At 45.0% G+C, this 25,252-nt stretch overlaps 1 protein-coding gene across 1 annotated transcript in view; it reads left to right on the top strand.

Annotated features, from left to right (window-relative positions):
* thoc5 (THO complex subunit 5) overlaps positions 1–25,252 on the top strand; it is a 72,331-nt gene that overhangs the window by 17,315 nt on the left and 29,764 nt on the right. The window contains exons 6-10 of the mRNA XM_037422953.2: positions 5,165–5,235; positions 5,925–6,172; positions 7,501–7,578; positions 20,061–20,104; positions 20,832–20,934. Coding sequence (XP_037278850.2) covers positions 5,165–5,235; positions 5,925–6,172; positions 7,501–7,578; positions 20,061–20,104; positions 20,832–20,934 — 544 coding nt within the window. The remainder of the gene's footprint in view (positions 1–5,164; positions 5,236–5,924; positions 6,173–7,500; positions 7,579–20,060; positions 20,105–20,831; positions 20,935–25,252) is intronic.

The raw sequence follows: 25,252 nt of genomic DNA, 5'->3' as shown, positions 1-25,252 counted from the left end.
ATTTCCGGCGATTGAACAAGATCACGCTGAAGGATGTCTGTCCACTACCGCGCATTGACGATGCTTTGGACAGTTTACAGGGTGCCGAGTTCTTTTCCTCGTTAGACTTGCGGTCAGGCTACTGGCAGCTAGGTGCCGATGGTGGAGGCCGATCGCCCCAAAACCGATTTTGTCACGCCAGACGGCTTATATGAATTCACCGTCATGCCCTTCGGACTTTGCAATGCATCTGCAACGTTCGAACGAATGATCGACAACATCCTGCGTGGACTAAAATGGAAGATATGCTTGTGTTACCTCGATGATATCGTGTCTTCGCCCCTAACTTCGACACACACTTACGTCGCCTTCAGCACGTCCTTACTTGCTTGACCAACGCCGGTCTGCAACTAAACCTTATAAAATGTCGATTTGCCATGCGTCAACTGAACATTTTGGGCCACGTTGTTTCCAAGGAAGGCATCCTCCCGGATCCCGAGAAATTGCGAGCTGTTACGGCGTTTCCTAAACCTGCCACCATCAAAGAACTTCGAAGTTTCATCGGCTTGTGTTCGTATTTCCGGCGATTCGTCCGAAACTTCGCGTCTATTATATCACCTCTCACGCAACTTCTCAGCAGCTGTAAAGACCTCTTATCGTGGTCCCCTGCCTGCGACGAGGCTTTCACCACCCTGCGACGGCTTCTTACGACGCCACCCATTCTACGCCATTTCGATCCTGAAGCTCCAACTGAAATCCACACCGACGCCAGTGGTGTAGGCCTGGGTGCTGTGCTCGCACAGCGTAAACCGGAACATCAGGAATACGTCGTGGCATACGCTAGTCGCACACTTACCAAAGCTGAGAGCAACTACAGCGTCACAGAAAAGGAGTGCTTGGCCATTGTGTGGGCCCTTGGAAAGTTTCGCCCATATCTATATGGTCGTTCTTTTGACGTCGTGACCGACCACCACGCGCTGTGCTGGCTTTCGACGTTAAAAGACCCATCTGGCCGCCTCGCTCGCTGGGCGTTGAAAATTCAAGATTACGACATACGCGTGGTTTATCGGTCAGGACGGAAGCATGCTGACGCCGACGCCCTTTCCCGTTCCCCCCTGTCCCAGAATGCCACAGCTGACTCCGCTATCGATTCCACATTGTCATCGCTCGACTTTGACACCATTGCTATCGAACAACGCAATGACCCGTGGACTGCGTCTCTCCTCAATCATCTCTCCGACACTTCTGAACTCCCAAAGACGCGAACGCTTCGGCGCAAAGTTCCACACTTCTCGATACGTGACACGCTTCTCTATCGACGTAACTACGCACCAGAGGGACGCAAGTGGCTGCTCGTCGTTCCACGAACCCTGAGGTCGCAGATTTGTTCCTCTTTTCACGCTGACCCACAATGTGGCCACGCAGGAGTCTTCAAGACCTACGAAAGGCTTCGACATCGCTACTACTGGCGTGGCATGTATACCTTCGTCCGCAACTTCGTCCGCTCTTGTACCGAATGTCAGCGCCGAAAATCTCCACCACACGCCTCCGCCGGTGAACTGCAGCCTTTACCATGCCCTTCCCGACCCTTCGAACGGGTTGGAATAGATATTTATGGGCCACTTCCATTAACTCCGACTGGCAACAGGTGGATAATAGTTGCTATCGACCACCTAACGCGCTATGCTGAGACCGCTGCTCTTAAAACGGCTACAGCACAGGAGGTTGCCACTTTCCTACTGCGTCATTTTGTGTTGCGTCATGGAGGCCCTCAAGAACTCCTCAGTGACCGCGGCCGCGCCTTCTTGTCCGAGGTCATTGAAAAATTGCTCGCTGAGTGTGCTATTGTACATCGCACATGTACCGCTTACCACCCACAAACCAATGGGTGCACCGAGCGCTTTAATCGTACTCTCGGTGACATGCTATCTATGTATGTGACGCCCGACCACTCTAACTGGGACTTAGTTCTCCCATTCATTACATACGCCTATAATACGGCAACGCAAGCGACAACAGGCTTCTCCCCTTTTTACCTCCTCTATGGCCGTCACCCCTCCCACACCATTGACACCATTTTGCCCTATCGACCAGACGCGTCCGAGTGCCTACCGATCTTGGACGCCGCCAGACACGCAGAAGAATGCCGCCAGTTAGCTCGTCGCTTTACCTGCGATGACCAAAACAGGCAAAAAGCAATTCGTGATGCCCAGACCTCAACTCCCGTTTATCTTCCGGGTTCTCTTGTATGGCTGTCAGTGCCGCATCGCACACCTGGGCTCTCTTCCAAACTTCTGCCAAAGTACGATGGGCCATATCGTATTGTCGAACAAACTTCGCCAGTAAACTACCTCATTGAGCCTCTTACGCCACCATCAGACTTGCGACGTCGCAACCGCGAGGTTTTACACGTCCAGAGGCTCAAGCAATACCACGGTTCAACGCCGCCTGCCCAGGACTAAGTCGCCAGGATGGCTCCTTTTTTCTCCGTGGGGCCATTGTAAAGAAGAGGAAGTACTCCGGCGCAGAGGCAGCAGCATCGAGTGTGCAGCAGCGGCTCGAGCTCGGAAATTGCGGCTGGTGCATCGCCTTCCAAGCCTTCCAAGTACCAACCTTTCTGCTTAATAAATCTCCTTTATAATATATATATAGATACGTATACATATATGGTGCATGTCATCAGTGCCGGCGCCCATGTCGACGCCAAGGCCTGCGGCGAAATCTAGTCGAGAGTGTCCATATAATTGATACAGTTGCACCCCGCTACAACGAAACTCACGGGGTGCGGAAAATACTTCGTTGAAGGGAAAATTTTATTGTAGCAAAATCGAAAAAATATAGCTGATCTGAGCTAGCAAAACAAAGCAAGGTTTATTCTCAAAATTCAAAGATCGTCCGCTGCTTTCTATTCTTTTCCAGCAGCGTCACGACGCGATTCTCAGTCATGCATAGCGAGGCCATGGTGAAAAGCACGCTGAAACAATGCGTACAACTGCTTTGGTGAACGCACCAATCAGTTGCAATATCACATTAACACCAGCAGCTGTCCGCCATCAAAGTGTATCTGACAACGCCATGAGGGAGGTGAGGTATCGTGGAGCGGTGACTTCTGCCTTATTTCATGCCATTCTTATCATCCATCACTCGCGGCTAGCTGATTTTGTTGATAATGCGGATGAACAGCTGCTCTGATTAGGTACCACACTGGCCAAGCGCGAATAAAATGATAAGCATTAGGATATTAAAAGGCATCGTTCCGCGGTTGCACGCAGCAGCTGCGTGAAGGAAACCACGAACTGAGCTTCAGCTTTAGATCGTCTGCGGCTAGAAGCAAGCCAATGCAAAAGCCGGGCAGTCTTATTGCCATTGCTATCGAAAAATGGCAGCGCTCATGCTTGTTGAACAGCGGTGGTTTCTGGTGGTGCCAACGCGTATTTTAGACTTCCTCGACATATTTTCAGGTTCTGAAAATGCATAAAAATGTTAAAGATTGGGTTTGCTGTATAGCAATAAATATCTGAGCCTTGAATTGCATCGTGAAATTTCGTTGAAGCAGGAGGGCAGAAGAAAAAGTGTTCGTTGTGGCGACAATATTTATGCATTGACTCATATGGACTGCTGATGGGAAAGCATAAATTTTTCGTTGTAGCGGAAATTTCGTTGAACCGGCATTCGTTGCAGCGGGGTTCGAATGTATCGGAATAGAACAAATAATGCAGTGCAAAGTAATAGACAGTCTTATCAGAAGAATTTGAGAGGATTTCTTACAACGACAACGAAGTAGACATGGGTGAACGCTCAAGCGGTTTGAATATTCGAAGGAATTTTCAATTTTACACTCCCTGCATTCGTTTCAGAATGTGTTTGATTTCTAAGATTATGAAGTATTCAAAACAAATGAATAGACCCATCTCTTCTAGGGCAACTTCTTGTAAAGGTTGCAGCGTGAGGCTGCTGTGCTCCAAAAGCACATGTTGAGAATAGTGTTTTTCCACAAACTTGCAGCTCAAAGTTCATTATAGTTTTAACCTGCACCCCGACCAATCTTTTTTTAAACATTTAAAAACATATTTAGACAACTAAGTATATCATATTTCAAAGCCTAATGTATTTTGTCTATTATAATTTACATCCTTCTACTCTTCAAATTCTTCAACTAGTATTCAGGGTTGCTTCTTTGAGCTGAGAAAGTGATGTTCACTCAAGCCTGATTTTGATTTTTAAATACATTGTACAAGTAGGTTTGGTCATGACCAAAATACTCGTTTTTCTTTATATAGTATATGATATGTACTATTTAAACTATTGAATTGGATATTATTTGACCAAACATTGTTTGGTTCAAACTCACTCTAAACCACAAATTTACTATTCACTCATCCTTACAATAAAGCATTGTGGGAAGCTTGTCAAGGTGTTTATAGTTGTTTCATTGGCACTACAGTCAAAATTCACAAGCAGGGTCATACTGTTGGTCACAGTGGCAGAGTTCAGGTATGTATGAAGACTCCTTCCTGTCCAAAAATGACGAGCAATTTTCGATAGAGCAATAAGTATTGGTGTGCACATACATGTCATTGGCTTGACATGGCCGGACTACACCTTGCAAGCAAACTCTGTCTTAGGTGATCACATCTCTCAAATGATAGTGCATTGACATCTGATTTAGCATGGTTCCTGTTCATTTGGCCTACATTGCAAGCAGCTGATAACGAGCATTTGAAATTGACTGGATGCCCTTTTTCAGTTAAACAAATGCACCTCTATTGCATGACCATAATCATGGTTTTTCATTTTCTCCAAGTCTGATACAATTTCATTTTGTAGCCTAGCTTCACTGTGCCCATTCATCGACTGTCTTGTGTGCTTGCAAGTTGTCTACGATTAAGTGTCGTCGCTATGTTGCTGTAAAATGAGCAGAAAAAGTTAAAAACGTAAAGCACACTGTTTGGTTTTCAACTTATAGCTGTAGCTCTCTTAATTCAATTCTTAATTTTATTTTCATTCAAAACTGTGCACGGCAAAAAAATTGTTGAAGAGCAATTCCTTGGTGTATCTGAGCTTTGGAGATTGCCCTTGAGAAATCACTGCCAGGTGTCATTTCTAACAAACCCACAAATGCAAATGTGAAAATCACATTTGCGATTCTGTGAAATAGTTTTTGTCTTGCTTCGTTGACTTCCAGGACCTGACCGATGCTGACCCACACCAGCTGACCCTGGCAAGGCTTCAATGGGAGCTTGTACAGAGAAAAGAGTAAGTCCGACTTTGAGCACATGGGAAGTACTTTTATTGTGGTTGATTACTTTCATTGAAGTAGTGGTCCCACACTCGGTTTAGACCTCGACTTCATCAATCTCAACCTGTCACTTGAACCTGTCGCCCGCAGTGTTCATGCTTACAATTGTGCTCCACGTTACAATAACTATTTTATTTTATTTCATCTGTTACCTTTCATCCGTTATGATCCAACGCTAAGTAGCCTTTGATGTTTTGATCCAAGCAAAGCTTCTCTCTCTTTCACCCTAGGGGTAGACTCTTTTCAAATATGTAAAACTAGCTTTCCTGCTATGCAGTTAGAACAACTAATGGCAGCTTGTCACTTCATGCAAATAGCCTGTTCAAGCACGGTATGCTTACGCAATGATGCAGAAAACGTTGAGCGGCTTCTCTTGGTATAAACACTAATGATAGACAAGCCCCAGCACGTTCAACTATGACTGCGTCCCCGCTTGAAGCACGACTGGTGCTGCCATTACTTGCATACTTGCGAATTTTGAAAAAGGTCCATTGGAGTTGCCCATGGTGCATGCCTAGTTGAGACATGTGGTAGGCATGTTTTGCCACTGCAAAATCAGGAACACCATGCCTTCTGGAACGAAATTGCAAATGAGATCCGTGTCTTCTGGAACAAAATCAGCAACACCGTGCCTTTTGTTGCCCAGGCTGTCCCAGAAGCTGAAGGGCCTGGAGTCCTTGCGTGAGCAGTACGTGCGCGAGATCGAGCGCAAGCGCGAGTGCCTGTCTGGCATCCAGCCGACACTGCAGGCAGTGCTGGAGGCAGCACAACCCCTGCAGGCTGACCTTGGCCTGCCTCTGCAAGCCCATCAGGGGGAGCATGCTAACGCCCAGTACCTGTCGAGGCCCCTGTACGTGCTGTACGTGCAGGCCGCCGCCTACCAGCATGCCTACGGTGAGGATCCCACTTGACGCAGCCATTGTCACTCAGCTGCTGTGTTGTTACGTTCAATTCCAGTGGCTGAGTTGGTCGGAGCAGCCGATATATTCGCGAGTGAGCACTACTCGACTCTGTTGAAGAGTAACACCTCCGAATCCTTTGTTGTATTGGAACACAACTCTAACCACTAGAGCAAGGCAGAAGCGGAAGTTCTATTTGTAGGTTACCAAGCATCCTATAATACTTTATTGTTATTCGATTGTCATGTCAAATTCTCTTTAGTATGCAGCAGTTTCAGCATCACTGTCCATATCCAGTGAATTACTCATGCAGGAACTTGAGCTTTCCGTCTGTCATCTCTCGCTGTCGAGCACAGTAGAAGGAAGGCCACCTGCTTTCGCGCGCCTTCCGTGCCGACCACTATTACCACCTAAACTTGCAACTAGCAATGACTCCCCCGAGCATGTAAATGTGTTAGGAAGTGTATTATGCAGAGTCTTGGTCAACCCCACTGATTTTGGTGCAGCAATTTTTCTTCCTCTCTCCACAGAGTGGTTGATTGCTGCTCTTAATCTACTTCGTTTGTGTCATTAGAGCACATGGCTCCCTCTCTCAAGCTGTCATTGTACAAACTTGCTCTAAAACCAGCAGATACACTTTTTCTGACCACACTATTGGATTGGAATTCATCGTCGTTAACAGATAGGACAGCCTTGTCACTGACTGGTATAGGTGTGCAGGAGGCTTGATGTGGTAGCTGACAGGTGCCGTATGTTGTGATAGTGAATAATACAGCGACCACCCAAGCACAAGTTTCAACACACCAAACTGCAGATTGCGCGAAGCACATGTTTTAAAGCTTTAGCAGGTGAAACCCAATAATGATGAATATAAACAGGTATGTGTGTCAGTACTGAGTATATCTTCCTACGAAAAAAAAAGAAGAGGTGTAAGTAGAGAATGCGCTTAATCATTTTCTTTCTCTTTCTCTATTTTTCGTCGTACGTAATGATGTGTTGCCTCTATCCCTTATGTTACACAACTCTGCCGTAACGCAGAACTTTACGGGAACATGAAAGCTAGAAGAGAGGATTATTCTTGAATATAGCTTGTTGTTGGCGCCAGCGTTTCAACACGCGTTCTTGTCTTTCTTGAGGTTCGAACTGCCTTGAAGAAGACAGGACATCTTGCAGAAACATTGGCCTCAGCACATCCCTATGTTCAAGAGTTTTTCATCTCTGCAACTTCGCTGATTACCCATCTTCACAGAGTGGAATGGCTCATAAATCTTTCATTTTTCTTTCTTTTTTTTTCTAATCATCACACCATGGTTTGTCTGGCAGGTGATTGCTTTGAGGTTGCCATGGAAGGCAGCGTGGAGGAATCCAAGGCACTTCTTGAGACAACGCAAGAAAAACAAGGTATGTACATGTGGCTGAGGGGTTCCATGCCGTTGTAAAAGAGTGGTTCGCTCCATTTATAATCAACAGCTGCCATGGGTTACAAGTTGACCGAAAGCCTCGCATGTCAGTATGCTGATTGCAGTTGATCTTTAGCGTCAAATTTGTATTAATTAATAACACAGTGGTTTGTTGAATGTATAAGAGGCCTTGATATGCCTAGAACTTTTGAATTGCATTTATAAATTGATTGACAATTGATAATCAATAATTGAGCCCCCTCGCATAGTCTCACCACTGCTCCACCATTGTTCATACAAAGCTAGGTGCATGTGTGTTGAGATCATTGCAGATTCACTTCGTGTAAACGTATAGTACAGTCAAACTTATTATAACGAACTCAAAAGTGCTGCGATAAATGGTCATTATGTTAGTAGTTCATTGTACTATGTGAACCCGCCCATAAAAATGTCCGCTTAGTGGCCACACCTTTTTTTTTTCTTTATTTTATGTGCATTGTCATTCAAAAGTACAACTACTGATAAGTTGGGCCTTTTCGCGTGTTTTCACAAACAATGATCGTTTGCTCACGAATGAATTCAACCACGTTCGCAATAAACTCGCGGTGTTCCACTGAAGTACGGTACTGTCACATCAAACCAGTCATCCCTGGCTAGTTGCGTGCAGCATATCGTTTACTCGGCTCTCACCGTCGCATACAGTTCGCTTGCGCAGTCCAATGTATGCACACGTTTGTGCCTTCTTTGCGCATGCTTTACTGAGCTTCATCGATTTACACGTCCCGGACGCCGGCGCCGCATTCGTTTTTCTCTGGGACCAACTGGAAGCTCCGCCCACTGGTCCTGGATCACTCGGACGCATGTTCGTTTTTCGCGTGCCTGGCGGCCTGCGGGCGGCCCGGGACCGCCCGAACAATTTCTTTCGGGCCGCTGGCAGACGACAGCGCGATGCGCATGCTGTGCGGCCATCTTAAGTTAGACACGGGAACTTTTCGATGCGCTCTTGCTCTCTCTTTACTTTTATGTCCGCTTCTCGCATGTTTCTGGATTTCGGATTGTTAGCGCACCCAGTTCTTGTCATCGATGTTCTGAGCCACGTCGAGCATGTGCATATTCCCGAAGGTCGGGCAAACACGCGTTATGCTCGCTAGGAGAAACAGCGGTAGAACGACCGGGCCGGTCTACGATGCACACGCCCTCGAGTAGTTCACTTGCAGTAAGTTGCATCACTACAGAAATAGGTATTATTCACTACCTAACTGCTGTTTAGGTTGGAACTGGGTCAGCGTTGTGGCCTGTGTCACAGCTATGGAGGGAGCAGACAGCATAGCCAGGCATAGCAGACGCCACAGCGGATGCAGTCAGCATCAAGCGCGCAGATGGCCCGAGGCCGCTCTGGCTGGCTCAGGACATTTAGATAACGTGCATGTGACGTAGCCACCTGTGAGCCGAGGCGTCTGCGGGCCGTCCGCGTGTGATCCGAGACTTGGTAAATCGATGAAGCTCACTAGCGATCGTGCTCGGGTGTGCCGTGTAGCCTGTACGTTTAACTGAATGAAAAGTTTTGCTTGTAATGCGCGCAGGTGGCCTTGCATGACGTGGCAGTGGTGAACTTATGAACGGCAGCATGACGTGCTTGTACTGTCTTTATTCCACTGAGCAGCTATCTGCAGATGACTGTGATAAGCTTGCTGGAGATGAGTCAAAATGGCACGTTCATCGCCACCGGCCACCTCGCCATCACTTCTTCTGATGTTTTGTTTTGTTAGTCTTAGGTGCAGCTGTCAACTGCAAAGCTAAATCTAAGCTGCTACAATAGTGCCTCTCATGAAGCAAGGTGCTGCATAGATCCTCTAAAGATCTTTTAATGCTGCTGTGTGACTGCAATCCAATGTCCTGAGAGTCCAGAGGGACTTCATCGTCTGTTACCTGTTGGCATTTGATGTGTACTGTAGTGCTTCAGTTGTTTTCATAGGTAAATATATGTGCCCACCTGCATGTACAGGGTGGTTCTTTATGAAAAGGAACACATGATTGCATGGCCAGTGCTTTCCAGTGGCTGCTTTAAGCACCAGCTAGGGGCAACGAGATGAAACACATATGCTTCTGGCCTCACTTGGAATTAGAATACACTCAAACCTTGTTATAATAAAGTTGCAGGGGAACCACAATTGTTTCGTTATATTTATTATTTTGTTATATCGATTATAACAGTTTGTGGCAATGTATGCTCAGATGGGTGCACACCTATAAACATGCATAGAAGGAAACCACCTCGCAGCCTGGTGTACCGCAAAACGACCACGCGTGCGACGAAAAATAAACACAGTCGAATCTCATGAATTCGAGCACGCTTAATTCGAACTTCCGGTTAATTCGAAATCGCGCTGTGGTTCCGTCAAAGCTATGTGTATTCTAATGGGCGAAAACGCCGTATAATTCGGACGCGCAAGCACTTGCGATGGTTAATTCGAACATACTGCGCTCCGAAAATGTTCTCAGCACCATGCCCAATCCCGCGGCGGCACCTCTCGACTCTGCGCGCTAAGAAGGAAAAGAAGAAAAGGAAAGAAAGGACTGTGGCGGATTGTTTGCTCTGTTTCAAATGCCGATCTGCGACGTGCCTGTGCCACGCTTCTCCCTTTTTCGTCTCTACACGTAGAGATCTTTCTCCTTTCAAGGCCGTGCACAGAGAGAGAGGAAGAAAAAAGAGAAAGCTGTCATGGAGAGTTGGCTCTCTTTCTAATGCCAATCTGCCTCTCTTTGCGTGGAGACGCTCCTCCTTTCTCGGTGCAGAGAGTAGCAGCGGCGACGCACTCGTTGCCGTCGTCTTTAGAGAGCGTTGGCGCTGGACTTGGCCACGCGCTACTATGCTTTGCAAACTGTGTGCGAAATTGATTGACTCGCTGCAAGGCAAACGTGTGCAGACGCGCATCACTGACTACGTCAATTAATGACGGATGTCCTCCGATTTGTTTATAAATGTAAGTCTTCTGAAGTTCCATCGTGTGTTCTTCAGTGAGAGGGAAATCGCTTTGCACAGCAGTGCCGCTTTTCTGTGATGTGACCCGCTAAGCCCTTTCTCAATCCTCTCTGTTGGCTGTGCGAAAAGGACTGCTCTCTCCACCGCGCGTGGCGTGGCTGTAAGGTTGGCGTGGGAGTTTTGAAAGAGCTGCGCCAAACGAGCGTCAAGCTCATCAGAAAACGATATACTTAACACGCAATGATTGGGGTTTTTTTTATAGACATTTTGATAGACTAATTTAGTTTGTTATATCCAATTACCGGTCAATTTAACTTTGTTACAACGAGGTTTAAAATGCGTGGTTCTCAATGGATCTTTCAAGGGGAACTTCATTTACTTCATTATAACCATTATTTCGTTATATCCCGTTACGTTATTGCGAGGTTTGAGTGTATCACATGGAAGCCACAACTACCATCCAGTAGAGAAGGCTGTCTATACTCTACTGCAACATAAAAAAATACGATTTGATGGAGCCACAAAAATCACTGTTTGTCCCCCAGAAAATTAGCATAAGTGCTGTGTTCAGTAGCACTTACTCGTTTTCATGGTGTCGTCATCATTAGAGGCCGGATTTATAGGCTCTAAAAAGGTGTGTTTTAGGTGCCAAAGACGTTCAGGTAAAACACCATTCTAGGCCTTTGAAATCATAAATATAGGCACGATAAATTTCTACAAAAATAGAAATAATTTAAAACAAAGATCTATGTGACTTGTATCTACGACAAGAAGCAAAAGAAAAAGATATTGTTTAAGGTAGCACAAAGGCAACGGCAACAATGATTGAACATAGGCATGCATATTCCGTGCAATTCGCAGATTACAGACTTTTGTTTTATTGTCCAGCATTGCGAGTCAAGTGTCCGCCGTTCAATCACCACTCTCCTGGGTCTCTTTCATTTCATCGTGGCTGAGAAGGGCAGCTCAGGAGCAGACACCCAGACCACTGATAATTCAGAAGAGAGGAATGCTAGGTATAATCACGTAGGACCGATTTCTCCCCTGTCAGTGAACACCTTAGAGGGCCCCTCACTAGGTTTGGGCATTTCAAGCTGACAAGCGTAATGGATGCACTGGGAAAGCGTAATGGATACCTGTTAAAATTTTCAACGCTACGTGCTGCAAAAAAATGCTAAATTTCTACTGAGTGCCACTTGCCCTTCTAGCGGGCGCAAACACCAAGATGGAGGGAGTGACATACAGCAAGGAATGGTCCTGTTTGTACGTCGCTCCTTAAAGGGGCACTAACCCCCGAATGCAGAGATGTTACTTGACTCGTACTTGACTCGTTCTTGACTCAAGACAGTCTTGCCGGTCACCATAAACCATTCTCGAAATTGCTGAGTTTCCGTGGCGTTGCAGGTTGTGTCGACTACACACACGTGCGTATTAATAGCCCCGGTAGTGACGACGCCCAAGTGTTTCGTAACCGCAAAGGCTATTTCTGTTTTTTTCTAAAACACGACGACATTCTTCATCTCTTTCGGTACAAAATTGACTCGGCGCTGTGTCTGTGTGCCTCGTCTATCCTTCCGTCCCGTCTAAGGCGCTGTTTCTCGCTCAGAAAGGCATCGTTTGTAGCACAACCCTACGTAAAATTCCACACACAAAAAAAAAAGAGGTGCCCTTATCACGGGTTTTCTGATCCCCTTCACCATCATGCAGCGAGACATTGCTGCACCCCGCGAGACAAAATTCTGGTGAGGGCAATGTCCTGACCCCCGCTTTTTCTCTTGTTTACCAAGCTTAACAAAAGGATACGAATCACATTTGTTCCCAGAACTAGTTTTTTTTTTTATATATAACTGTGACCTAGCCCACTACAAGCATGTCCACAGGCGAACACAAAGGCAAATATCGTGAAAATCGCGTTACCTCGTGAGCCAGGTCAGCACAAATACACGCCATGGCATTCGATTGAAGAAAAAAAAAAAACGACGAAAGAACCCAACGCGACGCTTGTTTCGCCTCCAAACAAGCAACCGTGGAGAAACGCGCCACATTTAGGTGGCCACTAAAACCAGCGAGCAATGAATGCTTTACAGAAGCAACACTGTGCATCGCTGTGGCGGCAAGCACCACGTGCCGCTCGTTAGCCGTAAAATGGCAAAAATATGCTTGTGGCCCTTCGTTTTTATAGTTATTTTAAAACGTATGGGGTTTTTTTGCTGTAACACATGCCTTACGCGAACAACTTCATTATTACCCTCGTTAGCAGGGGAGCAGCGTACTTCCGCTTTGAAGCTCGTTCTTGACTTGACCAAGCAAGACAGCCTGAGTATCTATGAATTGCAAAGGCTGACTTGGGCATTTTGAAGTCCACTGCTTGCTCAGGTCAAGTCGAAGTCGCGAGCCAAGTAACATCTCTGCATTCGGGGGTAAAGGCAACTAGTATTAAGTCGACGTTGATTGTTGAAATAGCGGTCCAGAAACCTTGTAGTGTTACTTTTGTGCCAAGGAAAGGCCTATTTTGAAATAAAATTACGTTTTAGTGGTCCGCATCCTGTTAGTGCACTTCAAATTACCCTCCTCAAGAAGTGGACCATCCGGACCGACTCATGTCACTGTTGCCGTGCACAACGTTGCCCGGCTTGCGATAGTAGCAACAGACCGAAAGCAGCTGGAGCCACAACAGCAATAATGGCCATTAATCGATTTCCCTCCATAGTTCCGAGATTGCAGGCGTTTTTTTATTCAACTGCGCCCCGCTAGATGGCACCGCCTGTCCAGTGTACCGTAATTACTCGAATCTAACGCACACCTTTTTTCCGGTTAAGCGAGTTCATAAGTCGCATGCGCGTTAGAATCGAGTACAAACAAAAAAATTACGGTCAATCTATTGCCATCGGCAAGTCCAAAATGGCCGCCCCCTACGTGCGTCGGCATGGCGTGTCGGCCATTTCTGCCTATGTGTTTCCCATGTGCGGCACTTCGTACGTGTGCTGAGGAGTTCGTCATTTAGTAGTGCATTAGCATCGAAGGCGTAGAAGGGCCGACTCCAAAAACTCGAGTGCACCACGATGCCGCTTTTAAAAGAAAAGTCATCGCGTGTGCAGAAACTACTACTACTACTACTACTTACTTACTACTACTACTACTACTACTACTACTACTATACTACTACTACTACTGCACTACTATATACTACTACTACTACAGTCGAACCCTGCTACAACAAAACTCACGGGGTGCGTAAAGTATTTAGTTTAAGGTAGAATTTTGTTTAAGTGAAATAAAAAGAAATGTGGCTGATCTGAGCTAGCTAAACAAAGGAACATTTGTTCTTAAAACTAAAAAAGTCTCCGCTGCTTCCTATTCATTCCCAGCAGCATCACGACGCGATTCACAGTCATGCATAGCGAGGCCATGGTGAAAACCGCTGAAATAATGCCTACAACCGCATTCGTAAACGTACCAAACAGTTGCATTGACACGTTAACACCAGCAGCCATCCGCCGTCAAAGTGCATCCGACAATGCTGAGATGGAGGCATGGTATCGTGGAGCAGTGACTTTTGCCTTATTCTATGCCATTCTTATCATCCAAATCTTGCGGCTGGCTGATTTGGTTGATAATGCGGACAAACAGCCACTCTGATGAGGTACCACACTGGCCAAGCGCGAATAAAATTATAAGTATAGGAATCAGAAAAGGCATCGCTCCGCAGTTGCATGCAGCAGCTGCGTGAAGGAAACCATGAACCACGGAGGAAGGAAAGGTTCTGTGCCATGAACTGAGCAACTAAGCTTCAGCTTCGGATCGTCTGCGGCTCAAAAACAAGCCAGTGGCGAAAGCAGGGCCATCCTCCATGAGCAGGGCAGTCTCATTGCCATCCCTATCGAGCAATGGCGGCACCCATGCTTGCTGAACAGCGGCGATTTCTGGTGATTCCTACGTGTGCTTTAGACTTCGTTGACGTATTTTCAGGTTCTCAAAATGCATCAAGGTGTTAAAGATTGGGTTTCCTGTATAGTAATAAATATCTCAGCCTGGAATCGCATCGTGAAATTTCGTTGAAGCGGGACGGCAGAAGAAAAAGTGTTCGTTGTGGCGACAATATTTATACATTGACTCCTATAGACTGCTGGCGGAGAACCGTGAATTTTTCGTTGTAGCGGAAATTTCGTTGAAGCAGCATTCTTTGTAGCGGAGTTAGACTGTACTACTACCACATTTCACTTGCGTTTGTTTCTCGTCGTTCTTGCATTGTGCCTTGGCCAACCCTGACAACGCTTAACTTATGTTTGTTGCGTCGTCTCTGACCGCAGTTTCAGCGGAGTGACGCCGTGTATCGAGGTCACAATCATGATCCATGCCAGCGTCTCCAAAAGTATGCGCACTAACTTATTCATCTCACAGAAACTAGTACAGTCTGATCCCGCTACAACAAACGCCGCTGCAACGAAATTTCCTCTACAAAGAAAAATTCGCGGTTCCCTGTCAGCAGTTCATAAGAGTCAATACATAAATATTGTGACCACAACGAACACTTTCTATTCTGCCGTCCCGCTTCAACGAAATTTCACGATGCAATTCCAGGTTCAGATATTTATTGCTATGCAGGAAACTCAATGTTTAATATTTTGATGCATTTCCAGAACCTGAAAATACGTCGACAAAGTCTAAAACACGCGTTGGTACCACCAGAAAACCCCGCTGTTCAGCAAGCATGGGCACCGCCACTGCTTGATAGCGATGGCAATGAGACTGCCCTGCCAGGCCCTGCTTTTGCCACTGGCTTGCTTTCGAGCCGCAGACGATCCGAAGCTGAAGCTCAGTCGCTCAGTTCATGGTGTCCTTCACGCAGCTGCTGGGTGCAAACGTGGAGTGGTGCCTTTTCTGATTTCAATGCTTATCATTTTATTCGCACTTGGTCAGTGTGGTACCTAATCAGAGTGGCTGTTCATCCGTATTATCAACCAAATCAGCTAGCCGCGAGTGATGGATGATAAGAATGGCATCGAATAAGGCAAAACTCGCCTCTCCACGATACCCTGCCGCCATCTCGGCGTTGTTAGATACACTTTGATGGCGGACAGCTGCTGGTGTTAACGTGTTAATGCAACTGTTTGGTACGGTCACGAAAGTGGGTGTAGGCGTTGTTTCAGCGTGGTGTTCATCATGGCCTTACTATGCATGACTGTGAATCACGTCGTGACGCTGCTGGAAAAGAATAGGAAGCAGCGGACACTTTTTTAATTTTAAGAATAAACATTCCTTTGTTTAGCTAGCTCAGATCAGCTATATTTTTTCAATTTCACTACAGCAAAATTCTCACTTCAACGAAATATTTTCCGCCCCCTGTGAGCTTCGTTGTAGCGGGGTTTGGCTGTAATGCACAACAGAGTGTGCCGAATCGACACAATAACAATGGTGTACGTGCACGAGTAGGCTGGGGCACATCATGCGCACATTACCTTGCTTACACATGATGTGCGTATTCATCTGATCATCCAGCCCCGATACCGAAGAGAGCAGGGAAGGAATTATGCTCGCGATGGCTACATGGAGTGAGAGGCAAGGGATTGAAGTAGCGAACCAATTTGAAAAATCAATGTGGCAGAACGCTTTTCATCGGGCACGCAAGAACTTCTAGTATCTAACTACAACTTCTTATGTCACCTAGAAAGGGATGCTTAAAGAAGTAAATTACAAACAAAACAAAAGCCGCATGCACATCACATCTTTTACCTGAAGGCGTTGCAGCAGATTGGTTACAATGTCTAAGAAAACACACCTTCATTGATACAGCACACTTGTTTTTTATATAAGCCATTTCATTCAATGATGAAACTAACAAAAAATGAATTAATATAAGAAAAAGATCTGATATAACATTTTAAAATCTTAAAACAATCACCGTTGCGCGAACAGGACTGTTTAGGTGCAATCATTTTCGAATGCAAATTTTACCATGAAATGCTAGACACAGGAGCTTTAAGCACAGTTTAATTCGACACGATGATAGTGATTCTTATCCTAGTTAATTTTTGACGTTGGTACAGCTACAGCTGTCATTTTTTGAGTAATGGCTTAGGACAAACCTTGCAGCCCTGTTCTGTATTTTTTCATGTTTGTCACTGGAAGACATATGCCAAGAGATCTCATACGGCACAAGCGTATTCAGGTATAGGGTGAGTGTATGCTAAATACACTGTTGATTATAAACATGCCGGCACCTGTCTCAGTCATTGCTGTATAAAGTATAACAATTTGGTGGTCTTCGTCACCACTGAAGCAACATGAGCATTCTATGAGTGGCCCTCCATGGTTTTTCGTTCGTTCTTCACCTACTCGCGGCTGCACAGAAAAACCTGCTGTACATTTCCCGCCACAACACTCAGGTTTTCAGGGCGATTCTTTAATTCCTTCAGGACACTTGACAGCTGTTTGTAGAAGACAGTCGCCGCGTCCTCGGCCATACACGCCACTCTTATTTTCTTATACTGTCTTCGATTCTCTCTCCTCATTTCCCTGCAGACACTGAGACGTGCTTTTATTTAGGGCTGCAGAAATGGCGTCTTTTGCACTCCTCATGCTATAATCATTCACATGTCAGCTCGGTGACGTATAATGGCCAGCGAGTGCCATTTAACTGCGGTTAGCGGATTTTTTTGCGGAAGTTGCTAGAACTAGAGCACTTGGTTGAACCCCACAGTGTTTGAATATATCAATGTTGCCTTTTTTACATGAATAACGCTTTTAAACCGCACTAGATAACAAAATTTGTGCTTAAAATAGCTCTCATATAGGCGCTGATTTGTGAAATAGGCATTTATAGGCACTTATAGGAATCTGGGCACGAACACCAAAAATAGGCATTTATAGGCATTAAAAAAACACTATAAAAGCCCTTTTTAACCTGCAATTTATGTCCATATGTCAAAATGGCACGATAGAAATGCAAGGAACAAAATAGGCATTCGCCTATAATCCGGTCTCTAGTCATCATCAACAGCAGCAACCTCACTATGCCCACTGCAGTGCAAATGCCTCTTCTATGATCCGCCAGTCAACCCGGTCTTGTACTTTCTGCTGCCAGGTTATACGGTCGATCCCAAATATATGATGCTCAAATATATCAAGTTATTGGCTATATCAAACAGTTGAAAAAATCCCCTTGAATTTCCCATGCAATATCATGGGACCGGTGCATGCGTATATCAAACTCTCTGGCAGGGGAACATCTGCTATATCAAACGCTGCACCGCGCCGAGGCCCAGTAAATGAATTTTTCAATTTTTCCAGAAACGAGTTTTCCTAGCAAATATTGATTCATTACCAGCCGTGTTCTAGCAACTTCCGATCCCTTCTACCGCGCAGCGGACGAAAAGGCGGTCTCATTCCATCGCGCTGATCTGGTTTGTTGTGCAGCGATTGCAAGTGCACTGGTATATGATGCGCAATCTGTTGGTCTCATCGCGTGGGCAAAGTGTTTTTCAAAAAGACCGATTGCCCAGGTCACCAAAATGAGCAGGGGAAGTGACTCCGCGACATCATTGCAATGTTTGCATTTTCTTGTTAGCGCTCAATGGCATGCGAGCTTGAAAAGCATGGCCTTCGAGATGTGCAACCTCTTGACGTATTTTTAGTGTTTTCGGTTTGCAAGTGCATGTCTCTGAGGCTACGCTTTTTCTAGCTTTTTGCATCAAACCAGCTAAAAGCGGTGGCTGCCAGCAACAAAGCCGCAAGTGACATCGATATCGCCAACATGGCGACAGTGGGAACTGGGCGCTTTGTTTTGCGCATTGTGGACTTGTGTATGTCTGGCCTCATTCCTGATAAATGTTTATTCAGGGGTTGAAATGAACATTGACCCGCATGTAGTGATAAAAATTGTGACTTGTGCTTGAAGGAACATCAATTAAAGCACCGATATAAACTTTATTTGTGAGCCAGGTGACGACTTTGAGTGCGTCATGACAGCTGACAACGGCGTAAGGTGCAGACAAGGGTGTGCTCGCTTCAGCCTCATAGGCGTCAGTATATGAGAGCGTCGAAAATTTTGAGTACTAAGAATCTTTGGCGTCCTATTTTTCAGATTTACGGCCTAATTTAATGTCTGAAATAGCATTAATTGAGCCACCACATCTGCCACATCTATCATATTCACATTGGAACAAGCACTTTTTTACTCAGTTTGTGACCATAACTGAGAGGTAGCTTTGCCTCAGTAAGAGAGTGTGATGAAGTGAAGCATATGAAAAATTTTTTTACTAGAACGTTCGTCGTGTTTGTCTGCTTCAAAGGCAGCTTTGAAGTCATATGAGAGTGCGGTGAGAAGCATATTGAAAATTTGAAGCGGTCACTTTCAGATGGACGTTGATTGTACGTGTTTTTGGCAAGTCCGAATAGTTCAAACAGCGAAATTTGCAATGTGAATCAAATCGAATCGCATAGATTATTAGAAAAATATTCGAAATTTCAAATATTTGCACACCCTTAAACGATAGATTATGCGGAAAGTGTACACGCTTTCTGTTGCTGCCTCTTGTCAGTGCTCTAAGCAGTTGTGCAGGTCACATGCTTATGTGTTTCTTTTTATAAAGAACCACTCTGCACTCTGGCCTATACTCGATGCACCCTATTTCCTCATGCACTGAATGAAGTCTTGGCGAATGATGAAAGGTGGGGGTTGATGTGTGTTTGGAACAGGAGTGATGCTTGAGAATGTCAGCAGGCATGAGTGCGATAAGAACGGGGTACCAGGAAATGGGAGAACAATTGAATTTAATTTCTATTTTAACTGGTCGTGATAGCAAATGTACGTTGCTGAAAGTGAGTGTAGGTGTATACTAACGGGCACGCGGGTAAGTGTAAGTAGTAGGAGTGGAGTAGAGATGAGCACAGTTGAACCCTTTCACACTCATACCTCATTACTACAAAGTTGCATCTTACACGAAAATAAGTTCATTATATCCGAAAATTTACTATAAAGGTTTATTTCTAACACTATAATAATTGCATAACTATTTAACTATTTTTCATTTACTTTGTTATAACCAACATTTTGTTATATCTGAGTTCGTTATATCGAGGTTTGAGTGAATAAAGTATATATACTGGGGAGCAATTCTGGTCTTATATATGAGGTGTCTCTTATAAGCAGGGTACGATATATGCATTTCTTATCAACTCCTATATCTCTTGGCACTCTGGTGTCTCTTATACACATTTGTCTCTCAAATCGGTGTCTTGTTAATTAAGAGTTTCAACTGTATCTGCTTGTACAGAAGCTGGCACCTGTTACTTGGAGTGAATGATTATCGATACGAAGGCTGGTGAATGTGAAGGAGAATGTGATTGAGTGCAACTTGTGTGTCTGCATTTAGTTTGCCAGACTATTATTGTCTGAGTGTGAGGGACTATACTGTTATGCCAAAAAGTCATTGCCTGATTCATTAGCCTGAATTGAAAATGTCGTAATTTGTTTTTCATGACAACCTTCCTGACAACAGAAGAGTACAGTGGAGAATCAGACCAAGAAGAATCAAATGCTGGAGTGAGTCGGCTGTCCTCAGTTTTTTATATCCAGTTGTCGTGATATTGATATGCGAATATTTTATGCTCTGAAACCTGTCAATGAAATGCAGTGAGGCTTGCCATTGTGACTTGAGTTTTTCACAAACAAGTAAACTCCTTGCCCCGTGACCATATATCTCTTGGAAAACACTCTAGTCCAGCCTAGGGATTTTCTGACATGGCTGACACATACAAAACAGCCTGCGTGCCTCAACGCATCAAGGCACTTCGTCGGCATCTGCTCTGCCAGGCACGTCTGTAATCCCAGCTGGCCACGTGAAAACTGTCTGCCTTTTCAGTGAAATAATTAAATTAATTTTTATTCATTACCCCAGCTGCTCATTGGCTCTCATCGTAAATAAACTCATCCTAATAAACTCGACAGTTTTGGTTTTATTTTTCATAACACATTATCTGGACATCCAGGATACCAAAAGAGCACAACCGGAAATGCTTGAACGAGAAACTAGTGTGTCAGCACTTGCTCTTGACACTAAAAAGAAGCATTCGGCTTGTCAGATTTCAGTCTTTGTACTTCATTTTCCGTCTGTTGTCGCACTGTTAGTTTCTTTTGCCCTAGAAAAGCCAGCCAGGTTATAACCCCTTTTTACCTGTTTTTGGGGGAAAAGAAGGACAATATAGGAAGTCCTTTGCCCACATGAGGTTGCTGTCTCTATGAATTGTTTATGCCTGCTCTGTCTATGCAGAAACGGCATAGGAGGCTGACCCGTAGTGGAACTGGTCTCTCCAGTCTGGCTAAGTGTCTGCAGAAGCACCCACTCACCGTGGTGATCACCTTGCAGCACAAAGGTGAGTGAGAATCACCCTGTCCTGTGCTTCCAGAGTCTAGAGACAAAAATACCACCCAACTTGCATCAAGAAAGACGTGCTTGTTTATGTCGCACCAAACACCTGCTTTTTGCGTTTTTTGCCCTGTGCCTGCTCCGAAACTGCCATTAGTGAGCCTGCAAGTCTGTACTTGGGGGTCCTCTTATAGGTACAGCACTCAAGCCTCATTATAACAAATCTTACAAGAAAATAAGGTGACTATATTGCTGCAACAGGTTGGCCACGTTCATGTAGCCCGCTGCAATCATCGTGGCACAAGCACCAGGCAAGCCCCGGCTGGCATGGGCCATGTGCTCGTGTGCTCGGGTTATGAAGAAGAGGAAGACAGTTGGATCTGTACAACTCGACTACTCGGACTTTGGCGGCGATAGTCATTAGACACGTGGGCACAAATTCGCCCTGATAAAGATGCTCGTTTTCTTAGCCTGTCTGCCTTAGCATCGCTACATTTCTAGTGGAGGTGCGGGGTATGAATCGAAGCCCCGCAAGCTCAAGACAGCGTAGTCCTGACGACCAGCGAGTCAACCCCATGGAAGTGACTCCTGTACACCAGAGGGCAAGTCGCCGCCTTCGAGGTGACTCACCCGAGTTCAGTCCTCTTCACTTCACACCAAGGGGAATTCAAACAATGGACGCCACCACTATGACTAGCCAGGTAACACCGGCACCAGTGTTCATCAGCCAACCGCACCAGCCACCAGTATTCCGCGGCGATTGTACGAGGACGTGGAAGATTGGTTGGACCTGTTAGAGAGTGGCGAGCTTGAATGGTTGGAGAAGTGTAGTGATGCTGAGGCAGACAGGCTAAGAAAACAAGTGTTTATTAAGGTGAACTTGTGCCCACGAGTCTAATGACTATGATCTCCGAAGTCCAAGTAGTCGAGTTGCACAGATCCAACTGTCTTCCTCTTCCTCGTAGCACGAGCGCTTGGCGCATGCCAGCCGGGTCTTGCCTGGTACTCGTGCCACGATGATTGCGGCAGGCTACTTGAACGTGGCCAACCTGTCGGGGCAATATCTAAAAATTCATTAAAAGGTCTTTTCTAACACTTTATCTATTGCAAGACTATTTTTATGGGCGAAGCTCCTTAAGGCGCGGGATGTGCGTCCCCTGTATGTAGCCACCTCTCGTATAGTTCTTGCAGTGTTCGCTAGATGGTGGTACCGTCCCCTGTATGTAGCCATCTTTCGTTTAGTTCTTACAGTGTTCACTAGATGGCGGTACTTGTAGTTGATGAAAGATGCATGGTGTCATAAAATAGGAATGATGTCACATATGGCGCGTGTCATTGGCGGAAGGCAATCGTTCGATTTAGTGCGGCGACGTACGCTAGGGGAGGCATTGTAATAAAATAGAGTGGGCAAAATGTACGTAGGACCAGGTTTACCTCCGGAGCTTCGCCCGCTCATCATCATTCACTTCATGGATATGGCGGCATTTCTTATTTACTTTGTTATAACTGATATCTCGTTATATTCATGTTTGTTATATCGAGGTGTGAGTGTATATAAATGGTAAATATAATAGAATACTTAGGAATTGATTTTATAATAAAAATTTTGATATATGCTATACACTGACAGACAACGCATTGAAGCACATCAGGTGTACTTGATCCTGCATTCTCCTAAAAGCTTCGAACTTCATAAGCTTTGGAGGTGCTGGAGGGAGGTTCTGTTACCGCACTGCCACTCGTGTGTTTCTCAATATGTCATTGTCATCGCCAGACTTGTCACTTCGAGCAGCCTCATATTCACAAAGTCTTACTGACGTCGACGAATTCAACTTTAGCTGCAGTGCTTACGGGACCACTTCAAGAAGCAGCTCTTTCTACAGAGCTGTCTTTGCCTCAAGCTTAGAAAGCTTAGGTCACTCGGACCGACATCTCTCATGTGTGCTAGTTTGAAAGCATTCTTACTGGCAAAGTTGCAAAATTCTTTTGGGACTTTTGCTGCCCTTAGGTGAAAAAATTCAAAAGAAAAACCAAGTGCTCATCCTAACTTGCCTTTGGCACTGAGCAGAGAAGTTTCAAGTTGAGCATGTCTGAGTCATCATTAGCAATAGTGGTACAACCTCCAGTGGTGACTACAGCTCAGTCCTTGAGAAGAGGTTACTTCAATACTGATTATCTGAATGCAGGCACACCATGATATACTTGGTGCCAAAATTGCCAACCTCGTGGCTCAAGATTTGACTCAAGGAAGCAGAGTCTTTCTAGGACACCTTCCACGACATTACACAACTTTTTAAGCTCAACCACACAATGTAGTCCTCTACCCACAAGTCACTACCTAGAGAGCTGAATAGATTATTGCAGACCCTGCTTCTCAGCACATTCCCACACCCAATCATAAGTCACCTTGTAGCCCCTACCCAATTCTCTGCACAGCCACTTCTGTACGGAGGAATGAAATTGGTTTGTTTGTACAGAATAAGTTCGGTTTCCTCCTAAATTATGCAGTTGATAAAAGGATGAAGTTCGCTTTCGGGCTACTGGTGGTATCTGCACAAAGTATAAAATAATCAAATCTAAAATATCAACTTTCGGACCCATTGTCGATCTCTTGTGGAATCGCCCGTCAGTGTCTCTTATAAAGGGATTCGACTGGATAAATATGTGTGCATTCTTCATGATAGAGTCTGTGAGAGACAGGTTTTTCTCTTGCAGACACTGCATCCAACCCAGCATAGGTGGAGTGTGTATCTTTTAGCCCAATGTGGTGGCGACGATGCTGCCTTCATTGTGGCAGGCTACATGTTCTTCAAGTTACCCACACAAGGGTGACTCGAAATGGTTGAACTTTAGCCCAATAAATGGGTGCAGCACGTTTTGCAATGCCATTATATCACACACGCTGCCACATAGAGTTGAAGGTGCTTTCTGTGATTGGATTGTCTGTGTTTTTTGCTGTTATAGTCTTTCAAAAGTCATACATTGTAAATGAAGTTATACATTACCTCTCAAAGGTTCAAATGTTTGTAGAAAATCAGCCTTACAAAAAAAATGTAATATGAGCCTAGTTTCTGTTTTCAAAAGCTTACCACACCATGCTAGTCTGGTAACCTTGAACTTAATAGTTTGTGTTTATAAATACATGCCAGTTTTTTCTACTTTCATTCACTCACACTGCAAGGCTGTTTGCTGTCCTTTTGGTTTCCGTTTCTGATTTGCTTCTGAGACTCCACACTTAGATGTCATATACAGTTGCTAACCCCGATAATATTGGCTCAATAGGGACCACCAATAATGTACAAATGATTGAGAATCTTGATTACCAGATTCCTTAGAAAATGTCTAGTGTCTTTACTTTGCAAGTTGGCAGAAAATGTGGCCTTATTTTTCTATTGTCATTTCTGGAATATCTTCAATTTTGCATTTGCAGCAAAAGACATTTGGATGCTTACAGTGAATGAGATTTCTGCACACTGCCAAGTACGCTGTCACGCCACCATGTTTGAAACGCTGTCATTCATCGATGCATGTGGTGCTGGTCATGCAAAATACCAGCAGAATAACCATTTGAAAACGTGTTTGAAGCTCGCCAGTGCTTTGGCTGTAGCACTTGCGGACGGTTACCTTTTGGCCTTGCCAGTGCATGTCCATGATTCTGCTCTGGTTCTTTTACTTATCGTAGCCCTTTTAATGCTTTCTCTGCTTTATCAAGGGTTAGTGTGGCACTGCGTGAACATTGCTATAGGTAGTAGCCACTTTCTATGAACGTTTTACTATAGAAGTTGCATCGAATCGAGCAGAAGGTGCCCACGGCAATCACGGTTTTTAACTCCGTTGTGTTCATGCCATTGCCGCAGATACATTTTCTGCATCGAATATTCATTTCTCCTGGTCACATAAAATGGCCGCACCATAGCAAAGCAGCACCATAGCAAAGCAGCACCGTAGCAAAGCAGCACCATAGCAGCAGCTGCATATTTTTTCACAGCATTGATTGCGATCGCTGCATTATCAGTGCAAGCATTAAGGATGGAATCGATACTGCTTAAAACCAATTGAAGTCGAGCGGGTTGTTGCCGATAATTAATATGTGATAAAAAAAATTAAAAAATGCGGGATGCATGAAACAGAACTGGGATGAAAAATCATGCAGGATTTCAAAGTACAGCTGTTACTAGGTACTCATTGACTTCATTTGGCTTGTCCACTGCTCCTTGGGTGTAGTAAAGCTAACAGATCTGTTGGCCTTTGCTAGTTTTAGTTTTGAACAGTTTCTAGTGCCATAGACGAAAGAACAGCTGGAAAGCACATTAGTGACATATATA

The sequence above is a fragment of the Rhipicephalus microplus genome, chromosome 3 (assembly GCF_043290135.1).
Source record: "Rhipicephalus microplus isolate Deutch F79 chromosome 3, USDA_Rmic, whole genome shotgun sequence".
Classification (NCBI taxonomy): Eukaryota; Metazoa; Arthropoda; class Arachnida; order Ixodida; family Ixodidae; genus Rhipicephalus; species Rhipicephalus microplus.
The sequence above is the reverse complement of the archived record's forward strand: the minus strand, read 5'-3'. Positions and strand labels throughout refer to the sequence as shown.